At 37.2% G+C, this 26,376-nt stretch overlaps 1 protein-coding gene across 1 annotated transcript; it reads right to left on the reverse strand.

Annotated features, from left to right (window-relative positions):
• Nucleotides 1–16,918: 16,918 nt before the first annotated feature.
• On the reverse strand, nucleotides 16,919–26,103 carry LOC139714375 (acetylcholinesterase-like). The gene is made up of 9 exons (XM_071626084.1): nucleotides 25,682–26,103; nucleotides 24,743–24,902; nucleotides 23,966–24,043; nucleotides 23,130–23,248; nucleotides 21,918–22,082; nucleotides 20,836–21,054; nucleotides 19,976–20,325; nucleotides 18,979–19,166; nucleotides 16,919–17,007 (listed from the first exon to the last, which is right to left on the reverse strand). The coding sequence occupies exons 1-9, from the start codon at nucleotides 26,063–26,065 to the stop codon at nucleotides 16,919–16,921; spliced, it is 1,752 nt and encodes a 583-aa protein (XP_071482185.1). The 5' UTR covers nucleotides 26,066–26,103.
• Nucleotides 26,104–26,376: the final 273 nt, after the last annotated feature.

Genomic DNA, 26,376 nt, shown 5'->3' on the forward strand with positions numbered 1-26,376 from the left:
AGATTCCAGATTATGTCTTGTATGTGAAGGACACGAAGGTAGAAAGATGTGAAAGAAAATGAAAGAACACTTTTAATTTACCTGTGCAGTCTCCTTCACTCGGCAAACAACTTGCGATTGCAAACAACTGTGTGCCTTTGCATAGACGAATATCTACTGAAAGCGCCACGTTAAAAAAAGTACGACTTGCATTCCGCTTGAATTTAGAAAGTGCAGAACTTAGGTTTTTGTGTTTTTTGTTAATTCATAATAATAAATTTATATTTCTTGGAAGAACATAAATACAGACAAGTTTGTTCCTTTTTGTAGGCCTGTGTGTTATCTTTTTTCTTGGTCAACGGTGGACGTGTGATAAGCTGAGAACGTACACCCGGGCAGCACGAGAAATGGTGTAGGACCTTTAATGGTAAGTTCCAGTTCACTATAGAAATAACGACCTATTTTGTATGCCTATAAGCATGCTTTTTGTATGTACATATACGATCAGATCAGGCTGGTGTTATGTCAACGTGAGCAGAAAGGCATACTATTCAATAATGCTTCCATAGGAAATCTGAGATGCATGGTAATTTTGTGCGCCCAGATTATCTGATATGAATCATGTCGATATGAAGCCATGGAAAACAACATCTCAAGCTTGAAATTAACGGCAAAAAATAGTTCTCAGAAGGGTTCAAAATTTATCTTCTGAACAGGGGCAGATCCAGGTATTCCGAAAAGGGGGATGGGGGCGCCAAAAATATTTCTGGTGCCACTTCCGGTTTCATCGGCTGACAAGCAACAAAAAATTGTTTCTTCAAAAATTTAGGTGTGCGCCCCCTTTCATTTTCTTTCTTTTTATTCCTTCTGTTTTAAGAAAAAAAAATAGGGGGGGGGGGGGGAGCGCCCGGACGCCCCCCTCTTGATCCGCTTATGTTCTACATTAAAATTGTAAACAAAGAAACCTATCTGACTGACGCGATTTGCCAGAATAATTAGTTTGTGTGTGTGTGTGTGTATTTTGTATTAAAAGTGAAAAATAATTTCTATCGTATGCACATATATATAAATATATATATATGACTTTTATTCCTAAAGAGCACTCCCCATTCAGTAGTATAGGGCTAGGTAGGTAAAATATTACGCTATGATAAATCGTGTTCATAGCAATCTTATTTTCCAACAAGCTGCATGCGATTAAAATGAATTTCTGAATTGAATCACTGTAACTGCACCAGTCTTACACTCGAGACTCATCAGTGAACAGTTCCAGCATATTTCTTTTTTTTTATTTCACTTCACAGTGGTGTAATTGTGTAGGCCTATTTACCTACATGTACCACTTATTATTATCATTTTTATACCGGGTGTCCCAAAAAAGCGGAACGGTGGATTTTCAGTACTTTGTGTTCTAAAAGTGATATATTTTTTGCACTATTAAAAAAAACCATCTTCCACAGAAGACAATGACACCAAAATCATTAAATTTGGTTCAGTACTTTTTATTCTACCCCAATTTCTGTAAATGCAGTCATTTTCAAATTTCGCCGGATTTTTGCGACTTATGAGAAAATAATTTGGGCGCGATACGCGATCCATACGGTGAATATTGTGCATGCTCGGTGATCCATGTCAACAAAAGATACAGCTTTCACATTGGGCGCGGGCCAGGAAAAAAAAACAGTGTGTGTGTGTGTGTGTGTGTGTGTGTGCGCGCGTATGTGCGTGCGCCCAATGTGAAAGCTGTATCTTTTGTTGACATGGATCAACGAGCTTTAACAATTCACCGTATGGAACGCTCGTCGCACCCAAAATGTTATCTCATATTAAATCCGGCGAAATTTGAAAATGACTGCATTTACAGAAATTGGCATAGAATAAAAAGTACTTAACCAAATTTCATGATTTGGGTATCATTGTCTTCTGCGGAAGATGATCTTTCTAATAACTGCATTTACAGAAATTGGCATAGAATAAAAAGTACTTAACCAAATTCCATGATTTTGGTATCATTGTCTTCTGCGGAAGATGATCTTTCTAATGACGTCAAAAATATATAACTTTTATAACGCAAGGTACTGACACCCGGTATATTGGGCCTGATATTATTTTTTTTTTCCAATGGCCGGTTTTAGGTCATTAGAAATTAATCATTAAATCTGAAATTGTGGTGGCCTGAAAAAAGAGCAATCTTAAGAATCCATTTTAAATCTTAGATGACCGATAGGGCCACCTACAAAGCGTTTTCGAAATTTGGTCGTAGGACATCAATTTTAGTGGCCCCAGTCCACCTCTAATGTCAACTATCGTAAATGTACATGTATGTAGGTATTCATTCAATTGGATTTATATATATATATATATATATATATATATATATATATATATTCTCAAATGGATTACATGCATACATATATATATATATATATATATATATGTATATAATATATATATCAAACATGTATTCTTGCTGACTGAAACAAAACCTTCAAATTTGTAATGTTTCAGATGTATGGATATAAGCAAAATCAACTTTGCTATCAAAGACCGTCTTTATCATCCCTTTCTGGACAACATCCGGGTGGAGTTTATAGGATTGAAATGTCTGTTGTAGAAATCTTTTAAGGTGCAGTCATTGTGGATATGGGCAAATCCAGTGACTCAGGTGCCCACACGGAATCACTCTGGCTGAGTGGCTGACAATACCGCGCTCCGGTGATCCATGATAGTGCAATGTTGGAGTGCAATTCACAGTTCTGTCTGTTTTTATGCTTGCGATGGTGTGTGATAGGGTATGTCCGTGCATGTGTGTGCTTTTACCAGTGTTGTGTGCCAGTACACTGTATTATTGTCGTCTCTGTGCGAGCAGGTGTATTGAAATTACGTTCCCATCTTTAGCTTAAATGGGCTAGTGATTATTGTGGCAAGGAATAGCAGATTCAAAAGACTGTGAAGATGAAAAGAGAGACACAATCGCTGCCTGAAGCAAAGGCAGACAATGAAGAGAGAAAGGAGAGAGAGAGAGAGAGAGAGAAACAAAAAAGCGAACCGAAGTATAGCTGTGGAGTTACGAAGTTTGTGCGAAGTGGACTTTGAGTCTATTTAGAGATATGATTTTGAGATACATCGTACATGCCATCGTCTGGTAAACCATCCCAGTGTATAAATATTCCAAGGAAGACCGAACTTCGTTTTCTTTTCTTTCTCTTTTATAGTGATATTCTCCTGTACGTGGTTTGGGGCGTTGGTCAGTTCTTTTCAACATTTCTAACATTATGCAGTAGATAACATGAATCTATTTTTCCTTACTTTATTGTGTTTATATTACATTTCGATGTGTGTAAAATATGTAGTTTTCTTTCTTCATGTTATGTTTTGTACACTGACATTCCTGGTTGAAAATTAAAATGATGAAATGAAATCAAAAGGAATATTGCTCCTGCATGGTTGGGTCAAGGGAAAAACGCCCGAGCCCATCTATAATAAGGAAATAATCCGGAAGGCGATCTTAAAGGCATTGTTTACCATTTGCAGATGAAACAAAAAAAAAACAGCTTTAGTGCTTCAAAGTAGTTCTAAAATGTGAGTTAGGGACAAAAACAGTATAATCAATGTTAAGTAATGTTACATATACAACATGTGAAAAATAGTAATAATTAAAAATGTTTCTGGACTAAACCGTATACTGTTATGGTTTATTTAGATAAATAGTGTTATCTTCTTACATTTCAGACTATATTGCAAAATTTTCATAATAGTATGTTTTGTGATACAACTGACCTACACATATGCATCAAATGTGATAACTCAGACATTTTTTTTTTAATCACTGCTCCCAATGGTAAACGGTGCCTTTGATACAGTGGACTTGATGGATTTCATTTTTTTTTAAGAAAAAGGTAAGGAGACATAGGCCCAAGATTCCCCCCCCCCCCCTTGTCCCCCAGCCAGTGTATGTATAATTTCGTGAAACTGTATGGCATTGCGAATATGCGAGAATGATTAGTACGATTTCTATTGAATATTGAACCGCAATTCAAGGAATTGTATAGTTTTTTGTTGAGATGGCACGTCAGGTCTCCTTTTTTTTTGCGAGATAATGAGAACCCTTTTATGAAATATGAAAGAGCATACAATTCTGAAAGGAATTCAATGTGTATTTCGTGAAAATTGGTTCTGGAATGATTGTGGAAAAAACAAACAAACAAAGAGGTTGTAATGAAAGGGGACCCAACTTTTGTTAGGACCACTTTGTTTTAATTTGTTTTTGATATCTAAGCCATTTCAAAACTGATTTTCATCAAATAAACTTTTTTCAAAGCTTCTTAAAATTGAATGCTCTGTAACATTTCAGTGGTTGTTTCCGATGCTCTCGCTAAAAGTTAAAACCTTGAATACACCTTCTCGACCAAAACTATACCATCCCTTTAAGACATGAATGAAAGGATAGGTGCTGGATGCATTGTATTCAATAACGCTATGAATTGATAATTGATAACATGTGAAGTAACTAAATAACGATATATGTCTGTTTGTTCTTGAGTTCTTTCTTCGTTAGCTGGTAGGCCTACTTGGTGTACAACCATTTCTCATTATTTTTTTATAATAAATGGTTATCTTTTGTTATTATTTCAACAAATTATAAAGCATAAATGACACGATAATTTCAATTTCAAAATATACAAACATATGCAGCACACCTGCAACACACACACACACACACACACACACTCATATATATATCATATATATATATATATATATATATATATATATAGCGAAAACTTTGAACAAAGAAAATGGGTTTTCATCGGGATTTTCTTTGCTCAAAGTTTTCGCTATTTATTATTACAGTTGTTTCTGGTCAGTTTTTCCTTCCTTGTTTCAATATATATATATATATATATATATATATATATATATAATATATATATATTGTATATATATATATATATTGTATATATATATATATATATATATATATATTGTATATATATATTATGTGTGTGTGTGTTTGGGTATGTTCGTGTAAATGTGTGAGTATTATGTTTATGTATGTAAAGGTGAAGAGATAATCTTCGGTTTTTGTTGCTCAAACAGATTAACAGTGGATAAGATGTGAAATGCTGACGCTTGAATATCTATTAGTCGTATACTTAATACCCTTGTTCCACAAAAAAAAACCACACACATTATTAAATATATACATGTGTTGGTGTGTGTGTGTGTGTGTGTGTATGTGTGTGTGCCTGTGTAAAATATCAATGTGACTATATTAGAGGATCTGTTTCTCTTTTCCTGTTCTTCCAAAAGGTAAGGAAGACTGCATAAAGCAATTTATTGTATAATGAGGGACTGATGAAATAATTTTCTTCTTCTTCTTCTTCTTCTTCTTCTTCTTCTTCAGGAGTCCGGAAAGAATGACACCTCATACAATGGTGGCTTGGGTAAGTCAAAATCAATATGAATGAGTATCTGCACACTTGTAGGATTTTGAAAAAAGAGTTCATAATTATTTAACCCAACCAACATATATTTTGTATTGATTCGAGTTGTTAAATTTTCTTTTAAAAGAACATATATTATACAATGTAATGTGACATTGTAAATACAAATATGAATCTGAATTGAAAAAACAACTCATAACCAGACCAGAGCACTTCTTGTCTTGAATGCGTGTTTGGTACGATGTCTTGCTCAGGTACAGATAATTGTATAGGGATATTCTTCCCTGAGGACCCAACAATTTAGTACCATGTAGCTTACTCAATCGACATATATTCTACATGTTCAATGTGACATAAGATAATTCCAGTACTGAAATTGAGAAATAAATGCAGGATTTTGAGGGATTAGCGAGATTTTTGTGTCCACACGGGCAAACATTTCGACATTTCGATCGCGATGCAAATTTCGAGATTTGTATCCCGCTAATTCGCGCAGATGTGAATCTAACTCACGTCGTCAGCTGCTGACCTAATAGTTTTTTTTTTTTTTTTTTGACAGACTTCTAGCACGAAATAAACAAGAAGAGTAGACAAAAACAAAGAAACATTAAACACATTCCAATATGTACCGTCCGTTTCTGACACCAATATTGGGTTTTGATGCACAAAGTAGGTAAGGTCTTCGAGCTCTTTAACAACAACAACAACAACAGTATAGCCTCTGTTATCAAATCTTGTCTGGAGCTTTTACATACACTTGTACATGATCAAAAAATTGATTTGTCCAGTCGTATCATCTGGGTTGATGTCATTTTTCTGCACATATGTTTGCATTAAGCAATGGAACTATATGAATATATATCATGAGAGAGATTGTCCTGTATGTTATAGTTATGTTTTCTATATTCTCAGGAATTTCGGTAATCGGTTTTTTTTTTTTTTTTTGGTTTTTTTTTTTTTTTTTTATTGACAGCAGATAGTCCCGGCCACCGTGGGAAAGGGGTACTCTCGATGATATACGTCGTGGTGGCTATTGCCATATTCGCTGCCATCGTGCTCGTGGTCGTCATTGTCTGCTGTGATCGTTATAGGAAACAGAAATGGAGTTGTTTCACGACAGATTGTTTAAGGTGGCTTGGGCTGGAGAGATTCGGTAAGATGAGCTCTGGCGAGCGCTGAATGAAATAATTCTGATAATTTGTTGCTGGTGGTGGTGATGTTGGTTGTGTGTATGTTCGTGTGCGTTAACTCCTGTGAAATCGGATGTACTGCCTATCAGCATTTTGTTATTAAGAGTATTATCACCAAGAAAATATCTACAAAATGCCTTGTGTTTAACATCATACACAAATGATATAATAGAAATGTGTGCGCGCGCGCGTGTGTGTGTGTGTGTGTGTGAGTATTATAGACTACTTGAGAGACATTGATTGTTGTTTTTGCGTGGGAGGGGTATGGAATAAAGGTGGGATTATAGGGAATACGGGGAGAAAAGACGGATGTTACGGTGGGGCGTACATAATGGCAGATTAGACAATTAATCATAAGGAAAGATAGATTTCTGTGTGTGTTATAGGGGATGGGAGGTTGGGGATCTTTTATGCAAAAGATTCCTTTCATGTGTTTCTTGAGAACTCTTATTGAGTGGAGATAAAACGCTTTGTACATTTGAAAACTGGTACATTTGTTTTTGAACATTAAGTGAACAATTTGAGTGTTGTCCATGAAGTATTTGTGCATAATATGTCTAATTGTCCGTTCAAGTAGATGATGTACGTATACCGCTTTTCGTGAGATATCATGTTTCGTCCATTTATTTTGTTTATTCAAACATTCAGGAGGAATGTAAAGCAACGAATGAAATCAAAATAAAGGAAAAAATGAAGTTTGTTTGCAAAAACCGATAAGTCCATTTTTGAAGATTTTGAAGTACGGTCTCTGTAATAAAGTACGAAATAATACCTTTTAAATGATATATTGGTCACTACATATAAAGGTACATTTTTGAAGTTATGGTCAAAAGAAGTAAAAATTTTCTTATTATTCTCTTTATTTTTCTTAACCTTTAATCGCAAATATCTCCATTTTGCAAATATGGACTTATCGGTTTTTGCAAATAAACTCTTCAAATGTCGTCGTCGTCAGGACCACCATCTTAAAATTTCATGTGAAATAGCTCGAAAACTGTTTGATCACAATGACAGGATTAAGTCAATTTCATACTGACTAGCGAAAAAAAAAGTTAGTTTTCGCAATTTTCGCATTTCCATCTATACTTCCTGTTCCTTTATGACGCCGCTATACACAGGTTCAGCTATATAATACTAAAATCAATATCAGGTAACGATTTACATTTCCGTATTTTCTACATACAGATCCTTTACCAGTAAGTTGACCTAGTCAGGTGAGACTTATTGTAAACTCTTAGCGTTAGTCATTGTTAGTAGAACTGTGCACTCTTCGTTTATACATGTACCAATGAAAATATGCAACTCAACCAGATAATCAATGTTGATAATTATTTTAAAAGTTATGCATTTACGTCAAGTAATTAATATGAACCAAGTTATACCATGAAGTGATGCCACAGCCCTTTCGAGCAATCACATCTCGAAAAGTGTGGTCATTTTCATTGTTTTGTCAAACAGCTCGTTTGCCATGAACTCCCCGTCACTTTAAGTTTATGTTGTTCACGTTTGTCAGTTGAAAACAAAATCGACCGACTTCTTTTTTTTTTCTTTTCATAATTGTGAACGAATAACGAGTTTTCTCGTAATTGGAATGGTGGAGAGATGATCAAAATCTTGAATACATGTAGTTTGATGATTTACTAGCTCAATTTACGACAAAGTCGTTTTACCATGGTGGTAAAAAAAAAACAACAGCAGCAACAACTGTGCCGACCTACCTCATTTCTGTGCAAGAGTAGTTATACATCAATACAAAAAAAAAAAAAAATGAATCGCGACATCTAGATTAATGAATGAGATAAAAGATACCGGGTTTCGAGAAACAGAAATTCCTTAGACACTGACACGCAGTATGAAACTTTTAACCATGCAGAGTACCGCCACGGACTCCCGAACCGACACCCGCAGGTCTGCCAGAACACGGGTATATGCTATCTCCTCCCAAACCCGTCGAGCAGGTAGCTGATGTCGAACCGGAGCAGGTTGTACCAGAGGAAGTTCAGCCGCTTGGAGCCAGGCCCACTGACACGATCAGCGCAGGAATGGGACACACATGTGACGTTACAGAAGAGCAACCTCTTGTAACTCAGCCATCGATGCATAACACAGATGGCACAGATTCAGCAAAGAATACTCAGCATCCCGATATAAACATTGATTCGCGAGTCCACGGAAAGGAGCCGTTACAAATCGTTATCAAAGCAGAGACGGTAAATGTCAGCCACGCCGAAACTTTGGTAATGGGGGACGTTCATCATCACAACGAATCTGAGGGAAATCCCCTGGTGCTATCGACAGACAGAACTGAAGAGACGTCAAACTAAACGTTGATGAACATGCTGAAATTCTGATTTATGTTTTTTTTTTTTTCAGATGAATGATCTGTGATCTGAAAATCAGCACTACGCTGGACATTTCCGTATTTGAGTGCATCATGTATTCATTTAACATTGGGAACGTTATACAGAGCTTGCTCCTGGAGCATCTTCACCGACGTATCATGACTATCGATATTCAAGTTCAACTCAAAACTGCAATTAAAAGTATGCCATCTCTTTCCCTGTGGTTTAAAACTTCGCTAATCCTTACATCAAAGTTTCAAAATCACAAATGTTTTCACAAGGCCCATAACTGAGAGATATTTTACTACAAATGAGAATTAAGAACAGAAGAGCTTAACTTTCCATTTGGGACCGTAATAATGGCAGGATACTCAGTGCATGAGTGCAGATAAGTTTTTGGCGACTCTTCCGTGAACCTGGCTAAATGTTCCCCCATATGTACTTGAGGTTTTCCCGTTCATTTTCAAACATTTTTCATCAAATTTGATATATTTGTAGGCCAATTTGGTCCCGAAAAATCTGGAATATGTCAATCCTAGTTTCAAATTCGTCTTTTGTCGATCATTTTCAATCAAGGTTTGTTCAATTAAGTCATTTGTCACACATTTTCGTCATTTACAATTCAAATTCGTCCGTCACCCTCGCTGCACACTTAACAGCATTAAGCAATTTCGTTTTTTAGCGATCATTTTCGTCAAATTTCCCTTCAAATTCGTCTCATATCATTCCTGTTGTGATTTTTGGTTATTTCCATTTTCTTGCAACTGTTTACTTTTTCCACATTTAGGAGTAACATACATACACTTGTATCCCCACCTCCACACACACACAAAAAAACCACAGACACACGTACACACACGCGCGCGTGCACACGCACGAAAATGTGTGACAAATGACTAAATTGAATAAACTTTGTTCGAAAATGATAGACGAAAGACGAATTTGAAACTAGGATTGGCCTACTCCAGATTTCTTGAGACGAAATTGAACTACAAAAAGTTTGAAAATGAACGGGAAAACCTATATTACTCATTGCATTCTTTCAGCGAACATAAAAAAAGGGAATACATCGCATGAAAAAAAAAATGCTGCAGATTTGCGTGCCTGACTTCCTGCATTCCATTAATTGTTGAATTTCTTAAACTACAAGGGTTGGAATTATTTGTTGCTTTTCCCTTTTTTCAGTACAGGCTGAGAGAGCACTCTTTTTTCGTGGTACTCCAAGATTATGCATAGAGTCATACAAGTTTCCTTTTGCATAAATCCTACTTTTGATATTGCTGCCGACTAAAACAGTAATTGTCGTAAGAGCTTTGACACAATTTATGGAGTTTTGTTAGTTGTATTTGGTACTGTTTTTCGCATGTTGGCAAAGTTGCGCAGTTCCATGTCTCTCTTGCTTACGCTTATTATGTTTGCAACATTTTTCTCTAAGAGAAGAGTATGTCTCTGTTCCTTCACGTTTTCAGCTACAATAATCATTTCACCGTACTAGCTGTAGATGCAGTTGTATCATACCCACCACTACCCTCCTCAACACACCTGTCCTGTGTTGTTTAAAGTGACTGTACAGTATACTGGTTGAGGTGGGGATTCAGGTTTATAACATTCCTATTAAAGGCCCCCTCACACCTGAGCGAATTGCATGAAATATGACTTGCGATGGCTGGCGAAAGGCATTTTTGGAAAAATCGTTTTCAATGGTAATTGATAGTAAGTCATATTTACCCTTCGTGTTTGGGTTCGTACACCTTCTGAACTAACAGTTGCGATTATTCAAATTCGCACGGGATTTTTGAACATGTTTAAAATTTCCCGACGAATTGAAAAATCGTCTGTCATTTGCATGTCTTATTTAGTCTGCGGTAATCGTTCGTTTATCGTTCGTGTGCTATTGTCACGCATAGTCCCTCATCGCGCTTTTGCCAAGGTGGACCGATCTCGAAAGAACTCTAAACGAAGCAACACGATGACTAAATATGACTAGCGCATAGAAACGAAGATATTATGACAAACGTATTTTCGCTTGCCATCTTCTATGCGAAGGGAAACTAAGATTGACTTTTACTAAATTTGAAAGGCGATGCATACACGAAGGCAAGTCTAAGAGATACTATGACAAACTATGGATTGCGAAGTGATACGAATACGAGCGAATGACCTGACGAAAAAAAAAAAAATGGCGAATGCTGAGCTGCTCTATGTGACCAGCCACTCACCACGCAACTCATATATTTTTATAAACATTCCACCTGAAAGTTTCAAAGTATCTTCAGAAAAATGGAAGATGCAGCCCGCCTCAGAGTCCAGTATTTACTGGCAATGGCTCAGAATGATATCATACATCAGCAGCTGAACCTACACCAGTTCATCAGAGGCCGCTTCAGATGGAGACGAGGCTTCAGACGACGTCGTATCTGGAGAAGGACGTGGCTGAACCCTGTCAGAAGAAGGGCTTTTGGAATCTACGACCAGCTGTTGGTTGAGCTCCGAAGAGAAGACCCTTCGACTTTCAAGAAATTTCTCTGCATGCCCCCTGAACTCTACGATGAAATCCTGGAGAGGGTCAGAGGAAGAATCAGGGGGCAGTACACCTGGTACAGGGAGCCGCTGGAAGAAGGTCTCAAGTTGGCAGCTACTCTCCGTCATCTTGTGTCTGGCACCAAGTACTCCGACATGCAGTATGGGTGGAGGGTGCCTGAAAACGCCCTATCTGTAGTGGCCAGGGAAGCGTGTCAGGCCATATGTGACGAGTATGCAGATGAAGTCATGACAGCCCCTTCAACCCCTGATGGATGGAAACAGCTTGCTGGAGGTGGATTATACAAGCGGTGGAATTTTCCCCACTGTGTGGCAGCTATTGGTTGCAAGCATGTGGCCATCAGAAAGCCTCCTCTGTCCGGCTCGCTATACTGCAACTACAAGGGCTTTTTAGTATAATCCTGTTGGCTATAGTGGACAGTGACTACAAATTTATCTGGTGCGATGTTGGTGGTAGGTATGATACAATAGGGGAAAGGGGGTAGGTCGAGTCAATTTAGGGGTACGTCAGATTTGTTATCACCTCACCTCCATTGTTACTGTTTCAATATTTATTTTTTTTTTTTTGCTAAAATGATAGCAATTGGGGCAATTCATTTCAGTTTTTGCTTGATACCCTTTTTCTTCTTCAAAAACGTGCTTTAAGAATAATTAATAATATTGGATGTTTATTTCACATTAATGATCTTTTGTGTAGAAGCAAAAATCTGAAACTGATTGATTGATTTTATTATTATTATTATTATCATTTTATTTGGCAGAAAACATGCAATACATAATCAATTACAAAGCTCAAAACAATCAATCAATACAATAACACAAAAATACCGTAACACTGAATGCACCTGACAGGGCTGCCAGGCGTTGGGCAAGTTAACTAAATAACTGTAGTCCGCGGACCGCCCTAACCTATATCCCTTCCAGATGCATCCAGCGTTACAGATTTATGTGCCACTGATTATCATAAAATATTCATAACTGTACTTTTTTAAATCTCTTGCAAAAAAATACACAAACTATGTAAAAATTGTTCATTATAATGTTGGTATTTTTATGTATAAATTTTCAATTGATGAGCTTCCTGACATTTTTGCACTTATGTTCATAAGAAATAACTCTTTTCATATCTACCCAACTCGTCATCGTGATAAATATCACCTTCCACGTACTCGCACAACTTTTGCGAAAAAAAAAAACAAACATTAATGTTTACAATGCCAAAAATACTGGAATCTTCTGGCTGATTTTACTGTTTATCTTTGATGTCCTTTAAATGTAAATGTTGCGTAGATGATTTCTCTGGCCGCACTGAAATCTGGACTGACCTGGTCGCTTTTATACTCCCCGAGGAGCGCACACACACGTACGAGAACGCCTGATCTATATTCTTTTGTCTTCGTTTCCAATCGCACGCCATATCAAACCATTGCTCATTGTTCGTTCGTGTTATCGGGTCATATCAACCCTTCGCTCGCCTTCGGCCGCAATTTACTCAAAGAAGTGAACCGAAAAATCGCTATCCTTCGCATGTCATATTTATCCTTCGCTTACCGTTCGTTAATCATATTTGACTTTAGCTTATAATCGGATGATTTGAAGGCAATTTTATTTGAAATCGTTGAATTCGCGCGCATTTCGTGCGTTTTTCCCATTCGTCCCCCTTCGTCCCCCTACATTCGCTCAGGTATGAGGGGGCTTTAAAGTGAGATAATGAGAAACCTCTTATGAAATATGAATGAGCATGTAATCTTAAGAAGGATTCAACGTTTATTTGATGAAAATTGGTTTTCAGATGGATGAGATATCAAAAAAGTGATAATAATAAAAGGCAACAGGCCACGCCTTTTATTACGATCTTTTTGTTTCACTTTGTTTTTGGATATCTCAGCCATTTCAAAACCGATTTTCATCAAATAAACTTTTTATACCCCTTAGAATTGCATGCTCTTTGACATCTCATATAGAGTGGTTTCTGAATATCTCGCAAAGCGTTAAGAGCTGAATCCTGACCTCAAGCAAAACTGTACACACCCTTTAATTCTCGGTCTTGAATGGATTTTTCTGTGTCTGTGCCCGTGTCTGTGATTGTTTGTGTGTGTGTGTGTGTGTGTGTGTGTGTGTGTGTGTGTGTGATATCTTGTCCTATCACTTTGCTTGTGCATTTTCCTCTTATCTCCTCTGAATCGGAATGCCTATTCGTTTATTTGGATATAATATACGCACGAATGCAAAGACCTTTTTCTCTTTTTTTTTCTTTTCTACTCGGAACTCGCTAAATGTACAAGGTCTGCTGTATTTTTTATTGCAAGTTCCCTCCATATTCCTTACTAGCTAAAGCTGCCTATGGAGTTATTTCAACTCATATAGTGACTTCATGAAGATCACATTATGTAAATTATGTGTAGTTGTGGGCTTATAGGTGCTGCTGTATATGTATTATACTTTTTTATACTATTGTTTGTGTTTAGTTCATGACATTTCACCTTCTTGTACAAATCTGTAATGCTACTTTGCAATAATTTTGTATTATTTGAATAAGCAAACAAATAAATGATATTGAATTAAATTAAACGATACTGAATTTAAATGGATGTCATTGGGTGTGTTGCATAAAGATTATGTACCATGCTTTTTATGCGTTCGGAGTCTGTAGGAATTCAAATATGTATGCAAACCTTTCGTTCCGAATTTCACTTCAAAACCAATTGTGCTTATTTGATAACGTAATTCTTAACAGGAAGATTAAATCTACTTTTGACCAACATAGTAAGTGCCTCTTGTGACGTCATCATCTATTAGATCTTTAGGTATGAATACGTGCCTCACTTATGTTTAATTTTGTACTTGTCATAAAATTATGTCCATGTCGACCTCAAAATAACCGTAACAGATTTTTTATTCTTTTGGCATATTTCATGAATTCATCGTCGAGAAGTACGGTCTAAGGTGGTTAGCGTTCATGAAATCTTCACGCATCATTGTTGTCATTTTAGGCCTAGTAATTCTACATGTTTCATTTTGATCTGTCCACCTTTGGCTTGCGTGAAACTCCAAACCTACTTAAACTTCTCCGTTCACTGCTTTTTTCCATTAAAGGATAACGCACAAACCAATACCACATTTGCAATATTTGCTAGACATGTGATCGGTTAATTGTAATACAGTCCATTACCATTTATATAACAAACACGGTTATAACGAAACGCTCGTAACAACGAAGTAGACATTCAAATTCTAAAATCATCATATTTCACTAGTACTTTACTGTTCGGCTATAACGGCATTTCGAAGGAGACAGCAGTCCCAATGACTTCGTTATAACGGGAGTGCACAGTATGACTCTTGCAAAAATCTTATGTGCAGAAAATCATCAAGGCATCAAAAGATTTTCGGTCGTTCTATGGCTAGAATGTATTCTGAAAACAATCACGGCAGTCAAATTCAATCATGTCAATTCAATACCATGTGTGAAAGAGAAGGGGGAGACCCGGACACAGTACTCTGTGATGTGAAAATTAGATTATGAAAAATTCAGTCCTATGATCGGATTCAGTGAAATCTTGTGGTCTGATAATTATCATTTAACTGATCTCTCTGGTTATGATTTTGTGTAAAGAATACTCAAGATAAAATTGGTGGTGGAGTCGGAGTGCATATACTTAATACATAATGTATATATATACTCCTAGATGGGTCATTTGGAAGACATTTCCATTTGTTTTATATGCAAATTTTAAAATACATGTTCAATGGCAATTTACGCAATGGAGACACGAAAATTGTCTCCTTAATGACCAGTTGTCTCCCTAATGAAGACACTTCTCCCCAATATGTCTCCCTAAGGTGCCAACTAGGGATATATATATACATATATGTATATATATATATATATATATATATACATATATGTATGTATGTATATATATATATATATATATATATATATATATATATAATATAAAGTATATCTATATATAAACGATTATGTAATTCCTGATAACTTGTGTCGCATGAATAACACCGCCGAGTCACTTTTTACTGAGTTGATCATTTCAAGTGATAAACATATTTGGATTGGTATTTGTTATAGTTCCCTGAAGTCAAATATTCATGATTTTTTTTTTACTCTATGTCGGTAGATTTCACAGCAGGAATTCTTTCTCTATGTGAGATTTTAATGTTGATTTACTGAAATATGATTGATTGCTCGTAATTTAAAAAAAAAAAAAGATTTTACGTCTCAAATGCTTCCTTTCTTTCTCTCCTCTCTAAGCCCACTCGTGTTAGTGGTCAATCTGCAACTCTCATTGATAATACGTGTATTTTCATAATAATCGTCTCCCTCTTCCTGAGTCTGGCATGATACTTTCTTATTTAGCTGATCGCTATCCTTCATTCACATTTACACTACTGAAACTCTTGTAAATGTAACAAGTGTTCTTTGAAAGACGTAACATTACATCAGAAATGCTGAGTGTTTAACACTGCTTGGATGAAACGGACTGGTCTTTTGTTTGTGATAATGTCGATGTAAATGTATCATTTGAAATTTTTTTAGAATAATTTAGTTGTCCCTAGGCAAAAGGTAAAGAATTATTATAAAAAGATTTCAAGATTACCATGGATTTCAAATTTTCCTTTAGGATCAACCAAAAAGAAAAATAAGTTGTTTTACAAATATAAGTCTATCCTTGTAAAAAAAAGAAGTAAAAACTAAAATCCAAATGCACTTTATTACGGAATACGTTTGCAAATATTTCAAGAAGATATGAAAATACATGGAATGTGACAAAGGTTCTAATACTTCTATCAACAGATGCAATATTTCAAAAATTAGTCGACTAATACTGAGAGTGAAGACTCCTCTCGAATACCACAAATCTTCAATGATCAATCTTTTCTTTTTAATATTTCAATAATACAATTATTTTGAACAATATTTGATTAATTTTGAATAATAGTAATAATAATAAAAATAATAATATATATATATATATATATATATATATATCATATATCATATACAATATAGAAAAGATGACGAAGTAGGGTAGTAATGCATTTTAGTCCAACAGAGCTATTTATTCAAACCAAATTTTCGACGTATACACACGTCTTCTTACCCTTCCTTACTTCATCATCTTTTCTGTACTGGTATATATATATATATATATATATATATACCATTATTACTATTATATATATATATATATATATATACCATTATTACTATTATATATATATATATATATATATACCATTATTACTATTATATATATGTGTATATATATATATATATATATATATATTTGTTGCATTACATTATACGTTTTGTTTTTCTTGAACTTGTATCAACAAAAATATGCTATTGGAAATAAAGTGATCATCTGAATTGAAATTGAATAGATGCATAGGCCTATCAAGGACAGTTCTTCTCGTTCAGACACGACTTCGCGCTGTCGGCTGACACTTTTTCCTCCAAGAGCGCCTTCAGGCGGGAGTTCTCGGCTGTATGGAGGAGAGAGAGGAAGAAAAAATAGTAATGATAATGGTAATAGTGGCTACTTGTATAGCGCACAGGTCCACCTTTCAGTGCTCATGGCGCTTCAAAAATGATAGATTACATGTAGGCCTATATACATGTTCAAACATGAACATAGATGTATGTTACCGGAATCACATTTTTATGTTGGCCCAATGTTTTGCCAGGAGAAAGAAGCATGCAAGGTAGTACATGTACTGAAGTGAACCCAAAGCACACACACACATACACACAAACACACACACACACACACACACACACACACACACACACACAGAACTATACAAGTATTATTATAAATACTGTATGATACCAAGTTTTCTTATATCAATTTATAGTACATGAGTAATACTCCCTCAAAGAAAAGTAAACAACGAATAAACTGCAGGAGTACTCCGAGATAGCTGCAGACCTCCACCAAACAGCTATGATTAGAAAATACCAGTTTTCATGCATCATCATCTACACAAACTTAGATGCATAAACAGGGACATCTACACAATGCATTTTGGTAAGCAAGTTGAGTGAAAATCTGATCTACTAACGAGAGATTAAGCTTATTATATGTCCTTTATAACCCTTATGACTTTTACCACTGACCTCATGACCCGAAAATTGATTGTTTCTTATTTCATTATTGACAGACCGTGCAAATTTGGTGGAATCAGATTTTGCATTCGTTTTTTTTCGTTATTTGGAAATTAAGCTTACTTCATCTTCTTTATGACCCATATGACCTTTTACATTTGACCTCATGGCCCCGAAATTAAATCGTTTCTCTTTACTTCATTATAAACACACCCTGAAAGTTTGGTTAAAATCCAAAATTATTCGTTCTTGAGGTATTGGAAGATTGTGACCGAAAGATCAGTTTGTATTTTATTGCCAAGGAATTGCTCCGCGGAAACTACGTCTGTCTTCACGAAATCGGAGAAGGAATGTAAAAGTAAACAAAAACAAAAAATGAAATGTTCTAAAACTCCTCTGAACGGACGGATTTTTCTGTCTATGGGAGATTAAGCTTATTTCACCTCCTTTATTTCATTTCATGTCATTTCATTTCAATTCATTTCATTTTATTTCCGACAAAGGTATAGACTATACAATATGACATTTGCATATACAAAAAAAAAAGAATAGAGTGCAAAATGAGTTTTGCATATTGAAGCGAAATTAATGCAATTCCTCTTCATTTTTACAATGACACAAAACATAGTTTAACAAAATGAACAGACAAACTTTCTTCGAATCGTATCAATGGAAAGGTGGCGGAAATCTGGGGAAATGCTAAAAAGCCAAGCTTAGAGAATGCAGTCCCCTCGTGCACAGTGAATAGTAGTAACAGTCAAACGAAACGATGGGAAGAGAAATTGCTTGAGAAACAGAGGGAACATAAAACAAATCATACGCACACAATCGCACACACAGACAGCAACAAAACTTACATACATACAATGGTAATATATGTCTCTTATGACACATATGAACTTTGACCTCATGACCCCAAACTTCAATCGGATTTTTTTCTGACCTCATTATGAATACACCCTGCAAATTTTGTGCAATCCGTTCTCGAGTTATCTTGTACATAGACAGACAGACAGACAAACAAACATACGGAACCGAAAACATAACCTCCGCCGGCCGTAGGTTTCACCTATCACTAGCGGAGGTAACAGTAAAGGAGCTTCTACACACACACACACACACACACACACACACACACAAGAATAAGATAAACGTAGGCCTACACAAAACCAAGAATGCCCGCATACAGTAAACAATTCTCATGCGCTTTTTTTTTTATAGTGCTATATAGACAATAAAATGCGAATGAAATAAATACTATAGTGTTAATGGAAGTGCATTGCAGTGCTTTTGTGAATCAGGGAATGGAGCGAAGGATAATCATATCCCGGGTCGTTATCAGGACCTACCTGCCATTTCACGGAGAGAAGGTAGAAGCTCCTTAAGATAGTAGCAGGTCTTGGCATTGCCCCTGCCCGCCCGGTTCTCGAAACCTTTAGACAATCTCTTGTGGGCGGGCTCCAGAGTGGAGAACCTGGGCCAGCTCGGGTAGCTCGGCGTCGAATCTTCGCTGCTCCTCGACGGAGTATTTGGGTCGCTGTGTGATACGAATGGGAGATGAATATTGTATAGACTAATGATCCGATGGGATATTACGCATACACTGTAATGACAAAGATAGGCGTACCTCATTCACATCTTATACTCAACGTGTATACAGTGTGTAAACTTCGATATAAGATTCACATCTACGTTGCATTCTTCGTGTGTGTTTCGGTTGCTTTATCGTGTGACAGTCTGTAAGCATATAATTTCCTTCTGCTGTTGATTGGCTTTGGACCATGTTCGGGGCCAACTTCAAATGTAATTTATAGTTCCAAGTTCGTATTGCCATATTCTTTTAATTTCGGGACAGTATGACTGTGACGCCACTTTTATAAAATGTACAACTGCTGGGAGGACCGTTACGGTGAGTTGGCTCAGTCGGTAGCGCGTCTGCTTCACGATCACGCGGCCCGGGTTCGAACCCGAGTCTGGACTGAGCAATGTTGTGTGTAAGCATACCGTCCCCTCTAACAAGAGGCAAAACACTCTGTCCCTCGGATAGGACATAAAATGAAGGTCCCGTGTATGAGAGAGTCACAACTCATGCACTAAAAAGATCCCACTTCATTCATCCATCGCAAAGAGCAGGGTGTTTAACCCGGTGAAGTGGTCCCACCTCACCTCCAACTGGACCCCATGGAAGACCAGCTTAACGTAGCTGAATATGGGCTATCCAGCCATCTTCTTAGATGGAAATGAACAAACAAACAAACAAACAAGACCGCATACAGTAAGCGAGACAGACTCTCTGAGGCCTATATAGGCTAGTGCATGGTAAGATTGAAAATGAGGCATCCATACCCAGTTTTGGCGAAGTTGGACCAGTATCGTACCATCTGCATCGAGATTTCTACTTCCGCGTCGCCCTCGAAGCGACCGATCAGGTTGTATCCGTCGTCTTCTCCGGGTTCGGTGCTGAGAGCGAAAGGGGTGCCGAAAACGTAGATGATGTCCTCCCCGTGGGCGGCCCCTAACCACGTGTAGTTGCTTCCCCACAGGGAGTGTGAGGGCACATGGTCCATCACGAAGGCAAACACGGTTCTACCCGCCCCAGCGAGGTCGTCGGCCAGTGCGAATGTGGGACACATCATGTTGACGTCACCGAGAAAGTGAATAACGCCCTCTACGTGGTCCGACTCGGCACTCTGGAGCTAAGAATGAGAGAGAGAAAAAAAAAAATGTCCATAGATTAGATTGAACAGAACGTATACATCAATCTACTATAGATTTTGATTACATTTAGAATAATAAAGATGATGATGATAATGACAATTGTAATGACGACCATTATAATTAAAGGGATGGTATAGTATTTGACAAGATAAGGATTCAGCTTTCAACTCTTTGCGAGATAATAAGAAGCCACTTATGAAATGTTAAAGAGCATACAGTTCTAAAAGTATTTTTTTTTAATGAAACTTAGTTTTGAAATAGCTGAGATATCATTGTCCTGCAGTGACGTCAACAAGTGTTGTAGTCTGCTCATCCAGCGATGGCTTTACCGAAACTTTACAAGTTCATCGCAGTCAAATGGATGGTTCGGGTTTTCCTCAATCTTAACTGATATGTTCTATCTAAACTGCTTCATTTACTAAATCCATTATGATATGGTATTAACATTTGGGTTTCACTCTCATTTGCAACAAGTCTGTGGTCTTTACCATCTCTGCCGAAGAGTACACGAATGTTGTCGAGTCGGCAACTGCGCTATCCGTAGTCGAGTACAGAGCACCGACAAGGTTGGCGAAATCCGACCTGCTGAACACGGGGCGGTCGTGGCCCTCTTTGCCGGCAAATGAAGGAATGATGAACAGCGTCCCTTCGTCTTGAAGACAGCCCAGGAGAACTTCGCCTGGATTGAACGAACCCTGCTTCGCGAGCTTGAAGGGGTCGTCCAACAGGAAGTGGCCGTGTAGGACCCGAGGTTAACTTTAAGAAGAAGGAGAGAAGGTCGTGGTAAACAACCTATACAGTGCACTCCCGTTATAACGAATACCATTAAAACGAAATTCCGGTCACAACGAAGGAAAAATTAAGGTCACAACATATCATCCACTTTATCTATATTTATTGTTTTTGTTCAGTTGTAACGAAATTTCGATATAACGAAAGAAAACTGCCGGTCCCGAGGACTTCGTTATAACGGGAGTCCACTGTATACGTAAATTGCGACGTACGCAGGTATCTCAAGTAAAAATCCATATATCGCCACACTGTTTGCTGAGTCTTCTGATCGATTTAACGAAGAAACCATCATTAGCACTCTTTTGCAGGAGAGGTATTATTGTTGATTACACTAGTGGAATATTATACTAATGGAAATCAGAATAAGATAATATAACACATAATACAGAGTTTGAAAAAGAGAAGAAAAAAGGAGGCTGCATCTATGTTAGACCAAGATTAGTCCTTTAGCACTGAAAAAGCAAACGAGCACACGGGGCACATTTTAACTAACCACAAAGCAAGGTGCCATAATGTGTTGATAAATCAACGTAAAATGATTAGAACATGTTTGAATGTAAGTGCAATTATCTTTGGATATGTGGTTAGCCGTTTGTGTTTTTTTTTTCTCCGTGGATTGTGTTGCTTTCTGGCGTTTCGTTTTTATCATTTATGTGTTTGTTTGTTTGTTGTTGTTTTCTATGTGTGTGTGTGTGTGTGTGTGTGTGTGTGTGTGTGTATGCGCGTGCCAAGATATTTACGCATCTTTGTTATTTGGATGTGTATCGGCTTGCCTTACGTTGTAAACCTCCCCAAAGTCCTCGAATGTCTTGCCCCGAAGACACGTGACCAGTTCGGCGGACACGCTGGTCTCACATCCAACTGCCTTCCCGAAGTCAAAAGCCATAGCGGCAGCATCATCCTTGTTACCATGGTGACTCCAAAAATCATTGATGGCGCCGCTCTTATCGAGACAAAAAAAAACCCCACAAAATCGAAACAAAAAAACGAAATGAACATGAACATACGAGGTACTAATTCATAACAATATTCATAATTCTCTTCCTCTTCATGTAAAAAACTTTAGCTTTGATACAAATACATTTCATTCTCAATTTCATTTCATTTTATTTCATTTCCAACAACACAAAACCTCTAGGACCTACAGACACATAGTAACACAAAATCAGTACATTGTGGTAACAAAGAAAAATACTGTGAGTTGACTATAAATACTGTGACCTTTCTGAATAGTGAATCGACATTGAAATTGTTGGAAATGTTAAATACATTCCGTGTTTCAGTTTGTTTGACTTTGTTTCTTGAAGAGACAATTATGTACTCAAGGTGAGCAATCAGATCGAAGTGAATTGAATTGAATTGAATTAATTGAATTGCAAGTGTGATAACGTTTAACCCGTTGTGAGAATATGCCTAATTCAAACTATTACTAATCAACAAAAGAAAGGAAATCAACATAACAAAAGAAAAAAATAAAGATAAAAGAAATGATAGAAAAAATATTTGTTGACATTACTGAAAAACATGTACATTTACGCATGTACAAATTTCAGGCGTAGAATCTACACAGGACATTGATAAGAGGGCATTAATGATTAAAGAAAGTGTTTGCATGTTTGTAGGGTTTATCATTTTGTTAACCCTAATTTTGCATCATATTTCCACTTTTGCCAGAGAGATATCAAGCCAAGTAACACATAGATAGATAGTGTAGGTAGATAGATGCATGAATGAATGAATTTGTTGCCAAATTTCGATGATACGTAATATTTTGATAAATTACAATGTTACATATTAGATATGTAATGTATAGGTGTGAGATAGATATAAAGATAGATAGTTAGACATGTTAGATATAGATAGATAGATAGATAGATAGTGAGTTGTTTTCTGCAACCAATATAAGCGAGTGGCCCTGATATTATGAGGTTGTGGCGGGAGAGAAAGGGAAGAGAAGGGACCGGGAAGAAAGGAATAATTATTTTCAAACCTGCAAGATGGCTCGAGCAAAGAGTCCCGCGCTCATTGTCGACAACATGTGCAAGTTGACGCTGCCAGATCCAGCACTTTCCCCAAAGATGGTAACTCGACTCGGATCGCCACCAAACGCTAGCCAGGAGGAGGGACGAAATAAAATATGGTGAGCAAAATTACACTCCTTGGGATGGGGGCAATTTGAAGCGTTTGGTCAAATATTTTTCTGACAAACTGTGTTAAGCTACTGAAACCCTTGAATCTAATAGGCTGATAGTAAAGATGTCAGACAACGCTTCGTGAAATGCCCCCTGTAAGTAAGCCTTATGTTCAGGAAAATAAATCGATGTCTTATGTGGTTCATGATTTCTGCTACCAAAACAATTTTATTCCCTTGCATTCACAATTTCGGAATTAGGTAAAAAAAACAAAATCAGCTTATTGGTGTGGTTGACACTGCCAATCTTTGTCAACCTAACTCAAGACTATGCGTAATTCGCCACAAACGCGTATAGAGATGAGGGAAATGTAAAACATCATTTTGATAATTTCATTACATTTGCGGGGTAGTCGGATCTTACGTGATTAACATTAGGAGAAAATGGAATATAAAAAAGGCTAGATTTATACTTTTATGTGATTCTATGCTGATTTCGAACCATGCAGTCAAATACTCACTAAATCAGTCGATTCCAATAATATCCCCCAGCATTTATCCATAAAATGACACGAAACAAAGTTTTACATGGCTTTTACGTGGCTATTACAGAACATTTCTTAAGTATCAAAACAGACTATTAACGATTAAATCAGCACAGAATAAACCTTAGCCGTAGAGTTTCCGAGGGGTACCTGCGATATTTTGTTGAACCCACAGCATAGCCTGACGCTGATCCCAAAGCCCAAGGTTACCAGGGATGTCATCGTTTCCTGTAAAAGTAAAAACGGAAGAACAAAAACCAACAGACTACATACTGGTAGTCAAGATAGGCGTATTACATAATGAGGTGATTTAACTGAATCAATTATTATGGAACATTCATTCTAAGGTGTTTGTATTCATCTAAGCCATTCATACACAATATCAGATACATTGTAATAGCATGTAGGACGATGCACAAATGGGATCTAATAAAGCAATTAAGAAACTATTTTAAGCAGTGTTCAAATTTAGATAAGGTTCGCATCTCTTATACTTCAGACTGCATTAATGGGTATGTGGGTTTATGTGGGTATTTATGTGCAGTACTGCATCTATAGTATTTAGTGAGAGTTGGATTCCTTACAAACAATTCATGCAATATAATTATTTTTCTGCTTAAAAAGAAAGAAAAAAGAATGAACGAAAGCATTGCAGCAGTATAACGCATGTCTTGTGATCGTTCTAAATTGCATTAAGATTTCGTCCACGTAAAGGGAAACCTTATGCAATCTTCACATAGCTTAATAAAAAGATAAATTTTCAATCGATTTCAAATCGCAAACATTTTGTGTGAGGCGCTGGAGTAATAATGTCAGATGCTTTCTACTGTGACGGTGCTGCCCCAAGTCTACTTGGAGACGAAGTTGAGAGTCTCTTTAAAACTGTAAATAGTTGTCAGCAGTTTGTATTGAATCTTCTCAACTCACCTGTCGTTAAAAAGCCCAAGGGTCCAAGTCTGTAGTTTATCGTCACCACAATGACTTCTCCACTGGCGGCCAGAAACGTCGGTGATAATTCTGGAACAAAACCTGCGCCAGCCTGGTACCCGCCGCCGTGAATCCAAAACATCACGGCTGCAGACGTTGGCTTGATGGAAGAATAATAGTTTCAAGAAACCAACTCGCCTGATATAAGTTCTCATTCATCATGTCGTTAAGTTAGGGCACAAAATTAAATCACCGCATCTGGGCTTACTGATTCATTCCGATAGAACAGCTCCATGCCGGCCCGGATGCTTCAGCTCGTCTGATTTTGGTGGCAGGAAAACTTCGCTGCCGAGGACGAACTTCGAATAAGACGAGCCATAAGTTTATTGTAAACCGCAGCTCGAAGAATCAAACGAAAACCGTAATCTACAAATGCAAATCACTTTCAGCATCGAAGGATGGAACTCAAATTGACGGCGACACTAATTGTGCCGTGTTTGATTTCAACTAGAAATAAATCCCAAGTCCAGTTTCTATAGAAACTGCTCCCTGTAAAGTTGGAGGGAAATAAGAAAAGCGGGAGCATCACATACTGTCGTGTGATGAACCTATCAGGCACATTTTGCTTTAAAGCACTGCGTGGCATGACCGACTGAATGGGGTATTAAATTCAGTTACCACTGATGCTGTGATTATTTTCATTGTTATTATTATTATTGACAAAAAAAGTTATAAAAATAAAATTATTAACATAAAGATTGATCCCATTTCTTCGATTAACCAGATGCTACAACAAATACGCCAATGTATATATATATATATATATATATATATATATATATAAACATGCGCTTTCCGGCCTCGCCAGGATAAAGCGTTTTAATGCCATTTTAGGTTTTAATCTCATATATATATATATATATATATATATATATTTACCTTGGGCTCGGGTACAAACACGTCCAAGTAAAGACAATCTTCCGACAAGTCAACGTCAAGATAGAAGTCAGGACTCTTTATCTGGGGGCATGCCACTGGCTCACGAGTAGCATCGAAGTCCCCGCTCGGAGATTTGGGGACGGGCAGCGCATAGCGCAACTCTCCGACCGGCGGCTCGGCATAGGGGAGACGAGTGTACACGGACAAACTCTTGCGAAAGTCTTTGAGTTGGTAAGGGCTCAAATTGACTCGCTTTCCTCGTAACGTTGTTCCTGTCGATAGTCGAACTACGGGCTGATCATCATCTGCACGGACGGCAACCGAGACTAAACAGATCACTGCAGTCAAAGCGAGGCAAATCAGGAGCTTTTCGAGCAGACGCATTTTGACCTCAGGTATAATAATGTGTCACCAAACGTCCTGTTCCCTTGTTCCTTAAATTATTAAGCCCCACTGTGCGAAATGGCCGACTGTTCTACAACGGCGACGTGTTTATATAGGACATTCAGTTGCCCTTTGTGAATAAGACCTTCACAACTGTAATGGAATACGGACAATGAGTTCAAAGTCTCCGTCTGAGGAAATGTGGAAAGAACGAATAAAAAGTTAAAGTGAGTGCACTATGAACTTATATCATACACACACGCACTCTACATAATCTACAGACATTGGACATGCTAGCGCAGACATGCGCG

The sequence above is a fragment of the Diadema antillarum genome, unplaced genomic scaffold, assembly GCF_040938485.1.
Source record: "Diadema antillarum isolate AM-2024a unplaced genomic scaffold, OU_Dant_1.0 scf00000045, whole genome shotgun sequence".
Taxonomy (NCBI): domain Eukaryota; kingdom Metazoa; phylum Echinodermata; class Echinoidea; order Diadematoida; family Diadematidae; genus Diadema; species Diadema antillarum.